Raw genomic sequence first — 17960 nt, 5'->3', positions numbered from 1 at the left:
GCCATGTTGCGCATGGATGGTGTCCCTGTTTGTACTTTTTGTGTGCAATGCGGAGGCCACATTTGGAGCCCTTTGTTACGGCTTAGGGTTTATTAATAGTAATGAGGCAATTGTTTGGGCTATTAAACAGTGTTCTGAGTACTATCTATGCTTTGAGTCAAGTTCTTTAACAAATTTAAAAATGAATAAAGTATCAATAACTATAAAACACAAAAAACCATCATCATCACCAAGTTCTCTAAACCTATCATTCACTAATATTTGTTGTCTTTGAAGTAACTTTTCTTTTGTTGAGTCTTATCTCTTGCAAAGTTCACCAGACCTGCTTGCTTTTTGTGAGACTAATTTGAGTTCAGCTGTCTCATCTTGCGATCTTAGTGTTGATGGTTATCTTGCTTTAATTTGTAAAGACTCCAATAGTCACATGCTTGGCCTGGGCATTTACATTCGTAAGAATTCACCTGTTTGTTGTGAAACTAGGTTTGAATCCACAGACTATTCATGTGCTTTCGTTTAGCACCACTTCACTCTATTGCCTTTCTCTTTGTTCTATATCGCTCTCCTTCATCACAAGTCTGCACTTTTTTTGATGTTAAGTCTGATCATATTGACCAAGCCCTCTCTCTTTATCCATCAGCTAATATAGTCGTTGTTGATAACTTTAATGCTCACCACTCTGAATGGCTTGGCTCTAGTGTCAGTGATTCTGCAGGGATTAAAGCCCAAAACTTTTGTCTTTCTCAATCCCAAACTCAAATAGTCAACTCTCCAACTCGCTTTCCTGACAACCCGAATCATTTACCTTCTCTACTCGACTTATGTCTTGTTTCTGATCCTAGTCAGTGCTCAGTTTCTTCACATTCCCCCTTAGGTGCTTCTGATCACAGTTTGATCTCTTTGAAACTAATATCTCATTCTTCTTCATCACCTGAATCCCCCTATTATCGAACCTCTTACAACTACAGTAAAGCTGACTGGGATTCTTTCCGTGATTTTCTTTGTGATGGCCCTTGGGTAGAAATCTTTTGTCTTCCTGTCGACAAATGTGCTTTTTACATAACTTTGTGGATTCAGGATGTCATCGAATCTTTTGTTCCCTCTCGACGATTCCAGGTCAAGCCTCACTCTCCTCCATGGTTTTCCTCACACTGTGCTGTTGCGATTGCCAACCAAAACAGTTACTTCCATATTTATCAGCAAAACAATTCTCCAGAAAACAGACATCTGTTTATTATTGCCAGAAACTATTGTAAAAAGGTTTTGTCTAATGCCAAAGCCCGCTATTCTCAGGTCATGAAATCTAATATCTCATCCCAAAAATTATACTCTCCTGACTTGGAGAATCTTTAATAGTATTAATAATAAGGGCAAATTTTTAATTCCACCTCTCTTGTATGGTTCAGACTTTGTCACCTCACCTAAAGACAAAGCTGAATTGTTTGCTAAAAACTTTTCATCAATATCATCTCTTGATTCCACTAGTTGCGTTCTACCTGATATTGCCAACAAACAGGTTGATCCATTGCTTGACATTCGTATCACTCCAGCTTCTGTATCTAAAGTGATTTCCTGCCTAGGCTCTTCTACAGTTTGTGGCCCAGACTACATACCTGTTATTGTCTTGCAGTAGTGTTCTCTGGAGCTGTCGTTTATACTCTCAAAACTATTCAACAAGTGCTTATCAGAGTCTTGTTTTCCAGCCTGCTGGAAAGCGACATCTGTTATCCCTATCTTCAAAAATTCTGGAGAGTGATCTGATTTGTCTAACTACCGTTCCATTAGTCTTCTTCCTATCATAAGCAAGGTTTTTGAGTCTTTAATTAACAAACACTTAGTTTCTCATCTTGAATCTTATAACTTACTTTCTGACCATCAATATGGATTTCGATCTTCTCGTTCTACAGCTGATTTGCTAACACTAATAACCGATAGGTTTTATCGTGCATTAGATAAAGGTAAAGATGTTAAGGCCATTGCTCTTGGCATATCTAAAGCCTTTGATAAAGTTTGGCATGCTAGTCTTCTCCATAAGCTTTCTTCTTATGGTGTATCCGGCAACATCTTTAAGATTATTGAATCCTTGCTTTCCAATCGTAGTATAAAAGTTGTCCTTGATGGACAGCACTCTTCTTCTTATTGTGTAACTTCAGGAGTTCCTCAAGGTTCTATCCTTGGCCCTATACTCTTTTTAATTTACATCAACGATCTTCCAGATATTCTCTTATCTAAAGTGGCATTGTTTGCTGATGATACTGCCATTTATTCTTGTCATGATAAGAAACCAAAACCCTCTGATTGCTTGAAGGGGGCATTTGAGCTCAAAAAGAATCTCACTTCTGCTACAGAATGGGGCTCACAGTGGCTGGTGAACTTCAATACAGATAAAACTCAATGTTTTTCATCCAATCGTTATCGCAATAATTTAGATTTTTCTATGTTTATGAACGGTGATGTACTTAATGAGTCATATAATCTTCTATGATTGACTCTTACTTCCGATCGTTCTTGGAAATCGTATATCAAATCCGTTGCAAAATTAGCATCTGCTTAGGTTGCATCTCTTTAGCGAGCTCGACACTTTCTTACTTCGGATTCTATTCTCTATTTCTATAAGTTTCAAATCCGGCCTTGTATGGAATTCTGTTCCTGATTCATATAATTTGCAATCCTTTAAGTCGTCCGTCAATCATTATCTTGCTCTACAATCTTCATCTTTTCTCTTCCAGTAACTTATAACTTTAATTAGTGGTTGCTTGCAGCCTTGTTGGAAGAAAAGTTGTTTTAAAAAAAAAAAAAAAAAAATTAACTTTTTAATGAATTAATAACCTAAAAAATAAAAAAAACATTGAAAGTTCTGCTGATTTGTGTTATGATTTACTTGATGAGGGTAGTGATTATATTTTAAGTCAATTTCGAAGTGACTCTCTGGAAAGTCAATTTTTAAAATATATACAAATAAGTGGAGGTGGTTTTTTTGTTGGTTTGCGTGAAGTTGAATCTTCAGAGAAGATACTTCAAATGAAGTCATTAATGAAGGAGGATATAAATTACTGGGATTTAAATCTTCAACCAGTCCAGTCAAGATAATTTATGTGATATCAATTTCGAAAATGATTTTCATGAGGTTGATTCAAACAATGACAGCAAGGAAGTGGCAACATATATTCCTGGATTTATTATGAAAAAACTCTCAAAAAAATTTATTTGTGTTAAATATGAAGTTTTGCTAAGTCTTAAGATCACGGTTTGCATTGAGTATACAAATATACTCTCTAGTGGGGGCTTTCAATTACCTGGAAAATATCTTGCATCATATGTATCACATTTTTGCTAAACTAGCTTTGCTAAACTAGATTTAGCTCAAGAAGATTTATTTTTTAATGCTAATAATATAAGATGTTACCAAAAAGCTCCTAAATTGTGGAAGCAAAATAATTTTCGAGCTCGATAAAGAGCAATCTCAGCAGATGCCACTTTTGCAACGGATTTGACATATGGTTTCCAAGAAAGATCAGAAGTAAGAGTTAATCCTAGAAGATGAAGGGTAGATACTCATTGAGTACATAACCATTCAAAAATATGGGAAGATCTAAGTTATTGCAATAACAATTGGTGAAAAAAATTGGGTTTCATCTCAACTAAAGTTCACCAGCCACTGTGAGCCCCATGCTGTAGCAGAAGTAAGGAATCTTTTTGAAGAAAAAACATTATTTTAACATTTTTTCACATTAAAAAATTTTTTTTCCAGCTTGGTAAATTTTTCTCTTTTTGTTTGTATTTATTTTGTTTTTATATTATTTAAGCATATTCTGTAAAAAATCTGATAACTTTTTTCAAAAAACTGGCCTCCTAATTTTTTGCCATAAAAACCTACAATCCGAGCCGTGTGGAAGAGGGATTTAACAGCCTTTGTGATGCGATTTCACATGCAAATTGAAATCAACTTGTATTAATTTACAACAGGGAGCATTATCAATAGAAAATACATTAAAAATACGATAATGTAAGACATGGGAGTTAAGTTTTTGAGAAACAAAGCCAACAGGACTTAAAGACCAATCTAACATACTTATGTGTTTGATAGAATCTTTTTCCATAAAAATATCTGATTCGTCTTGAATGACTGTGGCACAGCTAGTAGGAGATTTTCTTGGTAGACTTGGAGTAGATAATAACAAAAAAGGTAGAACTTTTTGTTTTGCATTGTCTGAATAAATAGTTGGTATTGGTTCAAGATCATAAATAAGAGTCATTCTTATACCATGCTTTAAATATTTTGGATCGAAATGGGCACTACAAACACCTGAATGCTCTATAATAAATCAATTCTTTCTATTAACAAACTTATCCACTTTTTTTTCTAACTCAGGTCTTTTTAGCATCAGGAAATGCAAAAACACTATGCTCTTGTATCCACTCCTACAGAATATCACGGCACACTTGTTTGGCATTGTAGGTATTATGAAACCTAGGTATTAAAAAACAATTATTTCTTACTTTATAACGCAGAATAAACAAAATCATATTTCAAGAGCAACAAGAAAGTTTTTACAAATTTATCCATTTAATTTAGATTCTTAATCTAATTCAAATGTAACAATTATATTCTTTTTGTAATACATATTATATTATTATAATACAATAATTAAATACTTAATTAAAATATGATTTAAAAACTTGCTGTTGATTCAACAGACGAAGAAAACGAAGCATAACATTCTTTAATGTTCTTTTTGAAATAATCAGCAACACTAAAATAAAAACTTTTCTTTTAAAAAAATCAATGACAAATATTTAAAATTGAGAATTTAAAAACATATGTATTTTATAATCAATTTTATAAAAGTTGTTTTACTTTTGACAAAATTCCTTGCATTTAATAAGTTCCTCATTGTTAAATTCTTAATAAAATCTTTAAAAAAGCATATTTCATAGCAATAAAAAAACCCTAATCAAACCCTCACTTGATGTAGCAGCACTCCTAGCAGCAGCAGGCTATAAGATAGTCGATGTATGTACTTTGATTAAAAGTTGCTTACATTTTATTTAAAAACTTTGGCATATATATAATTCTGGCATATATAAAATTCGCTGAATGGTCACACACGAGCTGTGAACGCCTGAGGGAAGAAATGAAGTGCATTAGAATAAAGGAGAATTATTTTTGGAACAAAGCATATTTTGACAGTTGTCAAGACAAAATTAAAGATTAATAGAGGAATATTTAAAAATGAATAAGACAGACAATGCACCTACACAGTACTAATAATAATAATCAACAATAAATTGTTATATAAACACTAATAAGAACAAAAATATACAAAAAATGTGTCACCAAACAAATAAATAAATAAATAAAATAAAACAAAAAATTGATTACAAAAATAAAAAATATTTATGCAGCAATGAAAGGCCTCAGAATGGAAAGAAAACATTAATGCTAATGTGTAAACATAATTTGTGTAGTGATTAAGTAATAAACATCTCCTCTGAGTCATGTCTATTATTACTGGTATTTCGATGAGGATCAGCACTTATAACTAGTTTGTCAGACAAACGTCATCGCCACTTATGCTTTACCTCACAACTCAGAATAAAGCATAAGTTGATGACGTACATAGTCGATGTATGTACTTTGATTAAGATTGCTTACATTTTTTTTTTTTTTTTAATTAAAAAATGATGTATGCTGGGACAAAAGGTTTATGGGTACCCAAAATTATCCCTGGTTATGCTTATATCCCTGTAAGTATTTGTTTTTTCTGTAAATTCTGTCCCTGTAAGTGATACTATAGGCGTTTGTATATGTGTGTGTATATATATATATATATATATATATATATATATATATATATATATATATATATATATATATATATATATATATATATATATATTAGGGGCGGATCCAGGATTTTTATTCACTGTAGCAAAAATGCCATAAATATGTTTTTGTCTAAAAAAAAAAAGGTCCTTGCTTTTCACATTTGCGGACAGTACGAAAAGTCTAAGTTTGCTGACTGTACTATATGATCTACATATAAATATATTAACGGAACCCTTATCCTCAGTTTATGTATTTACATTTAGTTCTTTGTATTCCTATTGCCAGTCAATGTATTTATCCCAAATAATACACAAAACATTATCATATAAATTTATCTATATATTTGAATCAACAAAATATTTGTGGTTGTTAAAATGTTTTGGTCTGCAAAAAAATTGGAGGTTGATATTTAAAAATGAAAACTATAAATTTAATCTAAATTTGTTTAAAATTAAATTTTTTTATTTAATTAAAATTTATTTTAAAACGCATGCTTTATTTAATGGCTTACCTTATAAAATATCTGAAAATTAAAATAGACACTTTAACGATTTATATAAGTTTATAAAAACAATTTATAAGTATTTTCATATTTTTAACAATAAACTTCATTACTTCATTACAATAAACTTTTTGTCAAATAATGAAAAAAAGAAATAGGTTTCAAATCATATAAAAAATAGTAAATAAAGGTTTCAATAAAAATATATTGCTTTAAATATATAAGGAATGCTTTTAAAATCCCAAAACAGCAAACTGCAGGCATATTACAATTAACAACAATTCAATCAACAAATGTCAGGAAATAATAAAAACAAAAGTGTCAATGAATAAATGTCAACTTAACTAAACAAACTTAATATATTCTTTGTAACTTAATATGTTCTTTGTTTAAAACAACATAGTTCTTTGTTTGATTTTGGTGTAGAAACTTTTCAGTGGTTTTTTATAAATGAATATAGGAAAATATATTGTGATGATAACACTCAATTTCAATTAAGTAATGCATTAAAGCATAAAAGTATTGAATATGGAAGTCAAACAAACTTTATTTTTAATCAAATTGAAGAAAAGCCATTGAACAGTATTGTCAAAAGGACATTTTATTCTACCTATTTCAAATGATTTTGGATATTGTTTGGACTAAAGTTTAAAAAGATAAAACATTATACTTGCAAAGTTTTATATTCGTTAAGCAAATCATAATTTCAAAATACATGTTAATGTAAACAAGAGACTTCTTTCGTTTCAAAGAACACTTAAAAAATATGTCTAACGATACTTTTCTTAAATTTCTAAATTCTGTTTCAAGTAGTTCTGTAACAAATTTTCCTAACGTAACATATTTGTAACAAAAGTGCTTCTTTTAATAGCGTTTTAATCAGCTAGATTATTTCTTGATGTGAATAATTTGCAAAATGCCTTGTGACATGTGTTGATATTTTATGCCTATTTTCTGATTTTTTTCAAGCATAATGCTGTATCGCAAAAATCCTAAACAAACTCTCTTTGTTTATCATTAACATCTCTGAGGAAGCTTTTTGATCATTATTGAACCTAAATTATATGCCCACACTTTTTATATTAAAAGTTTTCCATTATGTAAAAGCAAGTTTAATAAAATCATCAGTTTTGTTAACGCTTGAGATAGTAGAAGTTTTAGGGTGATTAAGAAGAACATTGTAAGTATTATCAGAAAAAAACGTTTTGCTTTTTGAGGCCATTATTTTGTATGTTTTTGATAACGTGGACAAATGTCAAAAAACAAAAGAGTTTATCTGTAGTTAACCAAGGTTTTTCATTAAATATTAAAGTTAGATTTTTATTACATTTAATTGCCTATTTGACTTTCTTACTGATTTTAAAGTTAAATGAATTTGACCACATAAAAATTAGGAATTTATATGTTTACAGGTTTTCACAACATTTTCAAAAGAAATTTAGGACCTTCAAACATATTACTTGTATTACAAGTTATCATAACATCTAAAAATCTTTTTGAAAGAGAATTTATATCAATGGTTTTCCCACAACAGCAACTTCCTGATACAATAACATTTTTGTAACATACACCTTCTTAAATGGAACAATAGTTCCTAGTAAAAGTAGTAGAAAGTTCCTTTGATATATTTTTATTAGACAATTTCTAGGGGAATAGTCTAATAAAACTGTATTGTAATTTTTAATTAGAGCTGAGCCTTTAACTTTGGAAGACTTATGGTATTCACGCAGATTCTTCAAATATTTGTTTTTCCATCTTGATCGGAAATGCGTCAATAACATGGAAAAATGTTTATTATGTTGATTTATATCTATATTATAATCATTTTCGAAAGAGAATTTATATAATTGGCTTTCCAAAAACAGCAACTTCCTGATACAATAACGTTTTTGTAACATACACCTAAAAACTAAAAATATACTAAAAATCTATCTGATAAGAAAATTGTGTAAAATGTTATTTTAGTTTAACCTTTTTAAAGTTTTGATGTCAATCAGATCATATAATAAAGTGTTGCTAGATGTTTTAAAACTTGCATTAAGTAAATGTTCTATCCAATGTGTTTTCTTCTCTTTGTCTCTGGGAAATCTATAAATTTTTTAAAACGTTTTTAAATCGTTTGACTTCTTCAATGATAAATAACTTGTAGAAAAGTAATAAACACATTTCACCATTTTTCATAAACATAAACAAATTTCACCATTTTTATTATTGGCTAAGTAAAGAAACCAACAGACGGTGCTATTTAATTTAGTCTTTATAATTATAAAACCTCTTCATTTAATGTTTGTTACCTTTATTTAAAAAAGTTTTATTGACGGAGAGTGGATATTTAGCAGAATTTCTGTCTATGCTACACAATTTATTTTTTTGCTACAGGTTCTCGCTTGATGACTTTTAGTCACTACATAAGACCTCCTTGTTAATAAAAAAATTGCAAGTAAATAGGATTAATATATAAAAAATTATTGGGGGTATGTATAGAGTTGTTTCAAAATATGACAAATTTGACTTTTGCTACAGTTGCTACAGTAGATTTTTGATTTCAATTAACTCCCAGTTCAATTTAAGTTGATACGCTGCGAAATTTTTGACATTCAAAAATTTATGGGCATAAACCCGTTAAAAACATGGACAAAACCCGTTAAAAACATGGGTTTTTCAGTGAAGCATTTCATTTTTCCGAATGAAATATTTCTGTAACATAGTCAACTTGGCTCAGATACAGTTTTGAATAAATTTTTGAAGCGCCGTATTTTTTTCTTTTGCATGAAAAAAAATAAAAATGTATGTAAAAATAAAAACAAAAACGTGTAGCATTTGCTACACTTGGATCCTTACACTTGCTCCTACACTTGCTACACCCTGGATCTGCTCCTGCATATATATTTATGTATATATATATATATGTATATATATATATATATATATATATATATATATATATATTAGGTGTACCAAAATTTCAAAAATATTTCAACTTGTAGTTTTTTCCCATTCTCCTTTACCCTAGAAGTCCAAAAATCATAAAAAAATGTTTGTATCCTCATTAAAACAGATAGATGCAAATATTGATTTTTGACAGAAGTCGAGCAAATAATATATATAGTGGAAAAGAATCTTTATTTAACAAGTAATTCATACAGTTTTAAGTTGTTTCTTTGTCATCTCCTTTGTGACCTTTTTTCTGTTGTCTCTTGCAACTAATATTACATTTTGCTTTGTGTCCTCAGATTTTTGTGAGTTCACAAAATCTTGAATTAACCAAATATTTCACTCTGCACAATCATTGACGCACATACTGTTTTTCACAATTGATATGAAACTTTCAAGACTAGGGGTGTTTTGGTCCTTAAGCCAACTCTCCACTTCAGTGGTGTCTATGTCTGCAACCTTCAAACTGCGTACATTTGTACTGTAAACTACGTACACTTGTACTATAAACTGTGTACACTTGTATGTGTTGTGTATACAATAAAAACTGAATGCCTGCTCCAATAAGCACAAGAAAATATTAAATGTAATGATCAAAAGCTTTCTTACTAGGAGTTAAATGCATATTGTAAGAACAAGTGGAGTTTTACAAATATTAATTAAATTTTCAAATTTTTCAATTTTTAACATCTATCAATTAAAGTTTTTTATGTTTTTAGAATCAGAACATTAAGTAGAATGAGAAAAAACACCAAGTAAAATTTTTTTGAAATTTTGGGACACCCTAATATATATATATATATTAGGGTGTCCCTATATATATATATATATATATATATATATATATATATATATATATATTATATATATATATATATATATATATATATAAATATATATATAACGTCTGTTCACAAAAAATCCGGACTGATTTCAAATGTACACAAATTGTTCTAAATTTCGAATTTTCGATTCGAAATTTTTAAATTTAATTGGTCAAAAACAACAGTTTCATTTTGTGGCAAAATTGAGTTTAAATAATTAATTCAAATAAACATGGAGCATCTAAAAGAGAACGATGTTAGAAATGTGATTGGAAATTTTTATAAACAAAACATAAACAGTGGAAAGAAATTTACAGTGGATCATTTTAAGAAAATGGGAATCGCTAAATCTACAATTTATGACATAATTAAAAGGTCTGAAAATAATTTGCCGATGAATAGAAAAATCGGTTGCGGCAGAAAACCTTTTAAAATTACACCAGAAAAGAGAGAGTCCATGATTGCAAGAGCAGAAGAGAGAATCGGGATTTCGCAAAGAAAATTGGCACTAAAATATAAGATAAGCATTTCATACGTAAATAGATTAAGTATGCATGGACTAAAGTATACCAAAAGAAAAAATGCACCAAAAACAACAGAAAAGCAAGAAATTAAACAAAAGAAAAACTTATTAAAACTTTCAAAAACTTTTTTCAAGCCATTAAATGAGTTTGAAATCATCATGGACGATGAATCTTATTTCTGTGTAAATGGTGCAAATTGTTCACAAAACTCTGGCTACTATACAAAGGATAGTTCTCAAACTGATCCTAACATTAAATTCAACTTCAAAAAAAAGTTTGACGAGAAAGTTCTCGTTTGGATTGCAATCAGTCGTTTTGGTCATTCATCGCCTTATTTTGCTGTAAAAAACTGTGCACTGGATGCAAAAACTTATTCTAAAGAATGTATTACAAAAAGACTTCTTCCATTTATAAATTCCAAGCATCAAAACATGAAAATTTTATTTTGGCCTGACGGAGTGAGATGTCATTATGCAAAACACACATTAGAAACTTACAACACATTAGGTATTAACTTTGTCGACGCTAAAGATAACCCCCCAAATGTACCGCAGTTAAGGCCAATTAAAAAATTTTTGGGCACATTTAAAAGCAAAAGTTTATGGAAATGGATTTACTGCGAAAAATCTTGACCACCTTAAGAATAGAATTCGATTAAAGTTAAAAGAGTTTGATCCAGACTACTTTTTCAACCTAATGGATTCAGTCAAAACTAAAGTTCGAAAAGCCGCTGATTTAGGACCACTTTCGGTTATAAAATAGTTAACAATGTCCAGTCACTCATTTTAGTTAAAATTTTTGTCAAAAATCGATTAATTTTGTATTCAATTAAGAACAATTTTTCATTCCGGATTTTTTGTGAACAGACGTTATATATATATATATATATAATATATATATATATATATATATATATATATATATATATATATATATATATATATATATATAAAATAAATAAATAAATATATTAGGGTGTCCCTATATATATTATAATAATAAATAAATATATTAGGGTGTCCTTATATATATTATAATAATAAATAAATATATTAGGGTGTCCCTATATATATATATATATTAGGGTGTCCCTATATATATATATATTAGGGTGTCCCTATATATATATATATATATATATATATATATATATATATATATATATATATATATATATATATATATATATATATATATATATATATATATAATAAATAAATGTATATATATATATATATAATAAATAAATGTATATATATATATATATATAATAAATAAATGTATATATATATATAATAAATAAATTTATTTATTTTATATATATATATACATTTATTTATTTTATATATATATATATATATACATATATATATATATATATATATACATTTATTTATTTTATATATATATATATATATATATAAATGTATATATATATAATAAATAATATATATATATATATATATGTATGTATATGTATATACATATATATATATATATATATATATATATAATAAATAAATGTGTATATATATATACATATGATAAATAAATTTATTTATTTATTATATATATGTATATACATTTACTTATTATATATATATATATATATATATTATTTTTAAAAATAACACGATGTTTTTTATTCTTGACATGTTTCGTAAAATTTGTTTACATTTTCAAAAGATTATTTTGCAATAATAAAAAACTCTAAAATAGATATTAAAAAATAGAAGTCTTTACAGAGAAATATTACCGGACAAAAAATTATACGTAATAAACTAATAAATAAATTGATTTTAATAAAAAAGGCAGCGTATAACTTTTTTTTTAAATATATTTTAGATTTAATAATAATATATTCAAAAATATATTAAAAAAAAATAGTTATACGCTGCCTTTTTTATTAAAATCAATTTATTTATATACATATCGTGTAACAAGATATGACCTTTAAAGATAATAAACTAATATATTTATTACAAAATAATTCGGTAAATAACCAATCAAAATAACCAACTGTCAAAAAAATATATATATATACATACATATATATATATATATATATATATATATATATATATATATATATATATATATATATATATATATATATATATATATATATATATATATATGTGTGTGTATATATATATATACATAAAAGGCATTTCTGATGAATCTTTGTTGATGAAACACAGTGTCAAATGGAAAAAAATTTAGTTAAGTGATTTTCTACTAATATATATATATATATATATATTATATATATATATATATATATATATATATATATATATATATATATATATATATATATATATATATATGTATATATAGATATATATATATATATATATATATATATATATATATATATATATATATATACATATATATATATATATATATATATATATATATATATATATATATATATATATATATATATATATATATATATATATATATAAACTGACAGTAAAATTAAATAGATAAGTTTATAGCATAATGTAAAGTTTGTTTATTAAATGAGAGACTTTCCTATTTAATTTGGAGGGCTTCTTTTATCTTTAATTTGTGTTTGGTTGGGGCATTATCCAAAATCTCAAAAGAATCGCAGTAAGCCAAATTTTTGCAATAAGAGATAAATTTAAATGTTTAAATATATGAGATTGTTTATCACTTTTAAGGTGCTCATTTATTCTAATTGCCAAGTGTCTGGAGGTTTCTCCAATATAACTGGCATTACAACCAGCGTAAGAAAACTTATAGACAACATAAGATTTAAGCAGTTTAGGAAACGACTCTTTTAAGCAAAAACAATCTTGTATTTTAGTGAAAATTAATTTTATTAGAACATCCTTGCAAAATTTATGTACAATTTTTGAAATTTTCCTTTTAGTGTAATTAGAGTACATTCCAATGTATGGAAGCCTAAAGTATCTTATATTTAAGCTATTAACAATGTCATTTTCTTAGCAATATAGGATTTAATTTCATAGTCAATAATTTTTTGTGGAAATTTATTATTTTGTAAAACTAATGATAGATTCTTAATATCTTTATCAAAACCAACCCAAGAATTTTTAATTTTAAATGTATGATCAATCAAACAACAAACAAGTCCAAGTTTGTAGCAAGAGGGAGTAAAAATTTTTGTAAAAGACCTGTATACGTTTTTTTGTGATAAACTTAAGTCGAAAACGAATTGGATTTTTTAATAAGTACATCTAAAAAAGCAATCTGGTTGTTCTTTTTCCATAGTAAATTTCAGATTTTTATGTTGCTTATTGAGGTGTTTGAAAAATTCTTGAGCTTCGTATTCATAATTATAAATAGCAATTATGTCATCCACACACCGTTTATAAAAAAATGGTGCTGTAAAGGAGCAGTTATTGACCCATGTTTGTTCATGATATCCAACGAAAATATTAGCTAAGATGGGAGCTAAAGGAGAACCGATAGCAATACCATCTGTTTGATCGTAATATTTTCTGCCAAATAGAAAATGTCAACCGGATGTGGAAATCTGAAGTAATTTTTTAAAGTGAATTTTTGAAAAACGTTTTAAGTTAGTTTTATCTTTAAAAAATAAATCAGTTGCAATGTTGATGGTTTCTTTAAGTGGAATATTCGTGAACAAACTTTCCACATCATATAAAACGATAAATTTATTAGTTACATTAATTTGTTTTAAATCTTCAACAAAAGAAAATGAGTCTAAAGTGCAAAATTGTTTAGGTATATATGGAGACAATAAATGAGAGAGATGTTTGGCAAGGTTGTAGTTATATGTTCCGATTGTTGAGATGATAGGTGGAAATGTTGGAAGAGAACTATCTTTACTAACTTTGTGCATCTTAGGTAACGCATAAATTCTAGGAGGTTGAGATCCTACAGGATAGAATTTAGTGTAAATGTCTTTTTCAAAACATTTAAGCTTATAAAATTTTTTAAGATACCCTTGTAAAGATATTTCTCTTTTTATAGTTGGATCCTCTTTTAATTCTTTAAACTTAGTCTTATTACTTATAATATTATGCAATGAATTTATATAATCAACTTTATTAAGAACAATTATACCATTTCCTTTGTCTGGTTGTATAATAACATTGTTCTCATTATTCCGAAGTCTTTTTAATATTTTATGTTTTCTTAGACAATTTTCAGATAAAGGGTATTTGTATATGTAGTTGTTAGCCAAATGGGAAAATTCACTTTTAAGTTGAGGTTTCGAATCGTTGTTTTTCAGTAGATTATTAAGAAATTGCAAAATACAATCAAATTGAGCGAATACATCTTCGTCTTTTTTATAAACGCTGGTGGCAAAGCGAAACCAAGACCATCATTTAGTAAATCCAGTTCATCATGTTGTAATGTATATGAGGATAGATTTTGAATAACATTTTGATGTCTAAAAGGAAGAACTGCTGATTTTGTTAGGGAACATAATTTCTTTTGTGAGTTTTAATGATTGAAAGCTCTTTCTTTTTTATATTGTTTTAGATTACCATAGTTGAAAGATACCATTGCAAAGTTGAACAGTTTTTTTTACTTGAGATTTTAAATTTTCTCTTTGTCCAGTAATTTCTTTACATTTATTCTTTTATGTAAAGCACTTTTAAGCAATCCCTTTTTAATCGAGATTATATCATTATAATTTGCATGTGGTATGTTGAAAGCAAGATATTTTGGATAGATATACATCCCGTTCACATTTTCTATTTAACAGAAAATATTATGATCAAACAGATGGTGTTGTTATGGGTTCTCCTTTAGCGCCCATCTTATTTCTCTGTAAAGACTACTTTTTAATAATTATTTCAAAGTTTTTTATTATTGTAAAATAGTCTTTTGAAAATGTAAACAAATTTTGCGAAACATGTAAGAAATAAAAAACATCATGTTATTTTTAAAAATAATTACATATTTTATGCTATTACGACATTCAACATATCTCTCTCTCTCTCTCTCTCTCTCTCTCTCACTCTCTCTCTCTCTCTCTCTCTCTCTATATCTATATATCTCTATATATATATATATATATATATATATATATATATATATATATATATATATATATATATATATTTATATATATATATAATATATATATATACACATAAATAAATGTTTATAAATAAATATATATATATAATAGATAATTGTTTATATATATATATATATATAAAATAAATTAATGATTATATATATATATATATATATATATATATATATATATATATATATATAATAAATAATTGTATATATAAAATTATAATAAATAAATGTATATATATATATATATATAATAAATAAATGTGTGTATATATATATAATAAATGAAAGTATATATACATTTATTTATTATATATATATTATATATATAATAAATAAATGTATATATATATATATATATAAATATATATATATAAAATAAATAAATGTTTATATATAAATATATGTATATATAATAAATGTGTATATATTATATATATATATATATATATATATATATATATATATATATATAGATATATAAATATATTTATAAAATAAATAAATGTTTATATATATATACAAATAAATGTATATATATATATATATATATAATAAATAAATATGTATATATATATATATATATATATATATATATATATATATATATATATATATATATATATATATTAAATAAATAAATATATATATAACAAATAAATGTATATACAAATATATATATAATAAATAAATGTGTATATATATATATATATATATATATAATAAATAAATGTATATATATATATATATATATATATAATAAATAAATGTATATATATATAAATATGTGTATATATATTAGGGGTAGTCATTTTAAGGGAATTTTTGAAAATGAAGTACATACCCAGCTAAAGTTGGAGCAAATATGCTAAAACTTAGTCAAAAATTTTTTTAGGTCAATCGGGTGACTTTTAAGTCCCCCTCAAGACTAAAGTTGTTATGAAATTATACTTCAAAAAAGGAAAAATAGGGTGTGTTCAGGTTGTTTGAGGGGGATTTAAATGAAAAAATTATCTCCATTTTTTTTTTTTTTTTGTTACTTGTTATCTATATTTTCATTTTAAAAGGGTATGTCATCATGTTTTTTACATATTCTTGGTTAAAACGATATATACTAAAGGAAAAAATGAAAATTTTATGTACGCATGGTTATGAAAATCGGCAACAATAAAAAAATTCTAATAAAATAATGCAGAAGAAAATGTGCTGAAGATCCTGCACTGTATGTTTTAAGTCACTAAGCGTTTTTATAAACAAATTGTATGTGAAATTGTGTTACATTATTTTATTTTTGTAAATAACTTTCGTATTTACTTGATTGTTATTAATCGAATTACAATATAAATTAAAATTGTATTGAAGTTTTTAACTAATTACAAACCATTAAATCTATTTAGATTGAATACAAAAATGGAAAAAAAAATTGTAAAAGATATTTGGAAGAAAAGGTTTCTCAGATCAAGCAAAAGCAAACTTTTTTTATCATAAATGAGGCTAAACCAGCTATTACATGTACATATCTAATTTAAAAAAATTGTTTTGAATTTTAAACTTTTTGTTAAAAATTAGAATATTGATTTTTTTTTCTTAAGGTCTTTAACTCCCTACTGGAATGGATATTCTTCAACACACTGCCTACAGAAAATCACTACTTCCTCATAATGTTAAGAAGTCAACAATTTTATCATGCCCTCCTAACAAGATTCAAGGTTACAAGAGATGTGAAGTAGATGATTGTGAATGCATTTTAGGCTTAATTAAAAGACAATGGCTTAAAGCAGGATTTCAAGTAATGTCAGATAAAAATATTATCAAGAACCTAATGAAGATGGACAAGAACTATTCAGATTTGAGTAGAAATAAATACAGAGGATCAGCTAGAGACAAGGTTAATCAAGGGGAATTTATTTCATTTTTGAAAAAGCTGTTTTGGATTGGTTCTACAGATTTAAAGAACCAAATTAGGAAGGATAAAAAACGCTCAGATAAAGATAAGCACGATGATTTAACTTTTTTGGAAGACCAGGAAGGACCGAGACATTTTAGTTTGGGATCAGAAGATAGAAAATTTAGCAAAAAGGTTTTATGTTGTTTTTAGTGGGTTAATTTGACCTTTTTTATTAAAATTTGCTAATTTAACATACATTATTTGTTAATACACATACACCGTGTTAAAATAAATTTTAGGTTTCTGAAGGTGAGAGGAAGAGGACAAGGCTAGAAGACGAATCTCCTAAGATTGACGCTACCTCAGAATTAGACTTAAGTTTCACTGACACTAGCGCTGT

At 26.4% G+C, this 17960-nt stretch overlaps 2 protein-coding genes across 5 annotated transcripts in view; both read left to right on the top strand.

Annotated features, from left to right (window-relative positions):
• The window catches only part of LOC136078132 (uncharacterized), a 132445-nt gene that overhangs the window by 90949 nt on the left and 23536 nt on the right, over positions 1 to 17960 (top strand). The gene's annotated exons all lie outside the window — the stretch shown is intronic.
• Positions 17161 to 17960, top strand: part of LOC136077837 (uncharacterized) — a 1623-nt gene continuing 823 nt past the window's right edge. Inside the window, exons 1-2 of the mRNA XM_065791989.1 lie at positions 17161 to 17752; positions 17860 to 17960. The exon at positions 17860 to 17960 is cut by the window's right edge and continues 823 nt beyond it. Coding sequence (XP_065648061.1) covers positions 17285 to 17752; positions 17860 to 17960 — 569 coding nt within the window. The 5' untranslated portion in view covers positions 17161 to 17284. The remainder of the gene's footprint in view (positions 17753 to 17859) is intronic.

This window comes from Hydra vulgaris, chromosome 03 (genome assembly GCF_038396675.1).
Source record: "Hydra vulgaris chromosome 03, alternate assembly HydraT2T_AEP".
NCBI classification, from domain to species: Eukaryota; Metazoa; Cnidaria; class Hydrozoa; order Anthoathecata; family Hydridae; genus Hydra; species Hydra vulgaris.
Note: the sequence above shows the minus strand (reverse complement) of the source record. Positions and strands in the feature narration are given on the sequence as shown.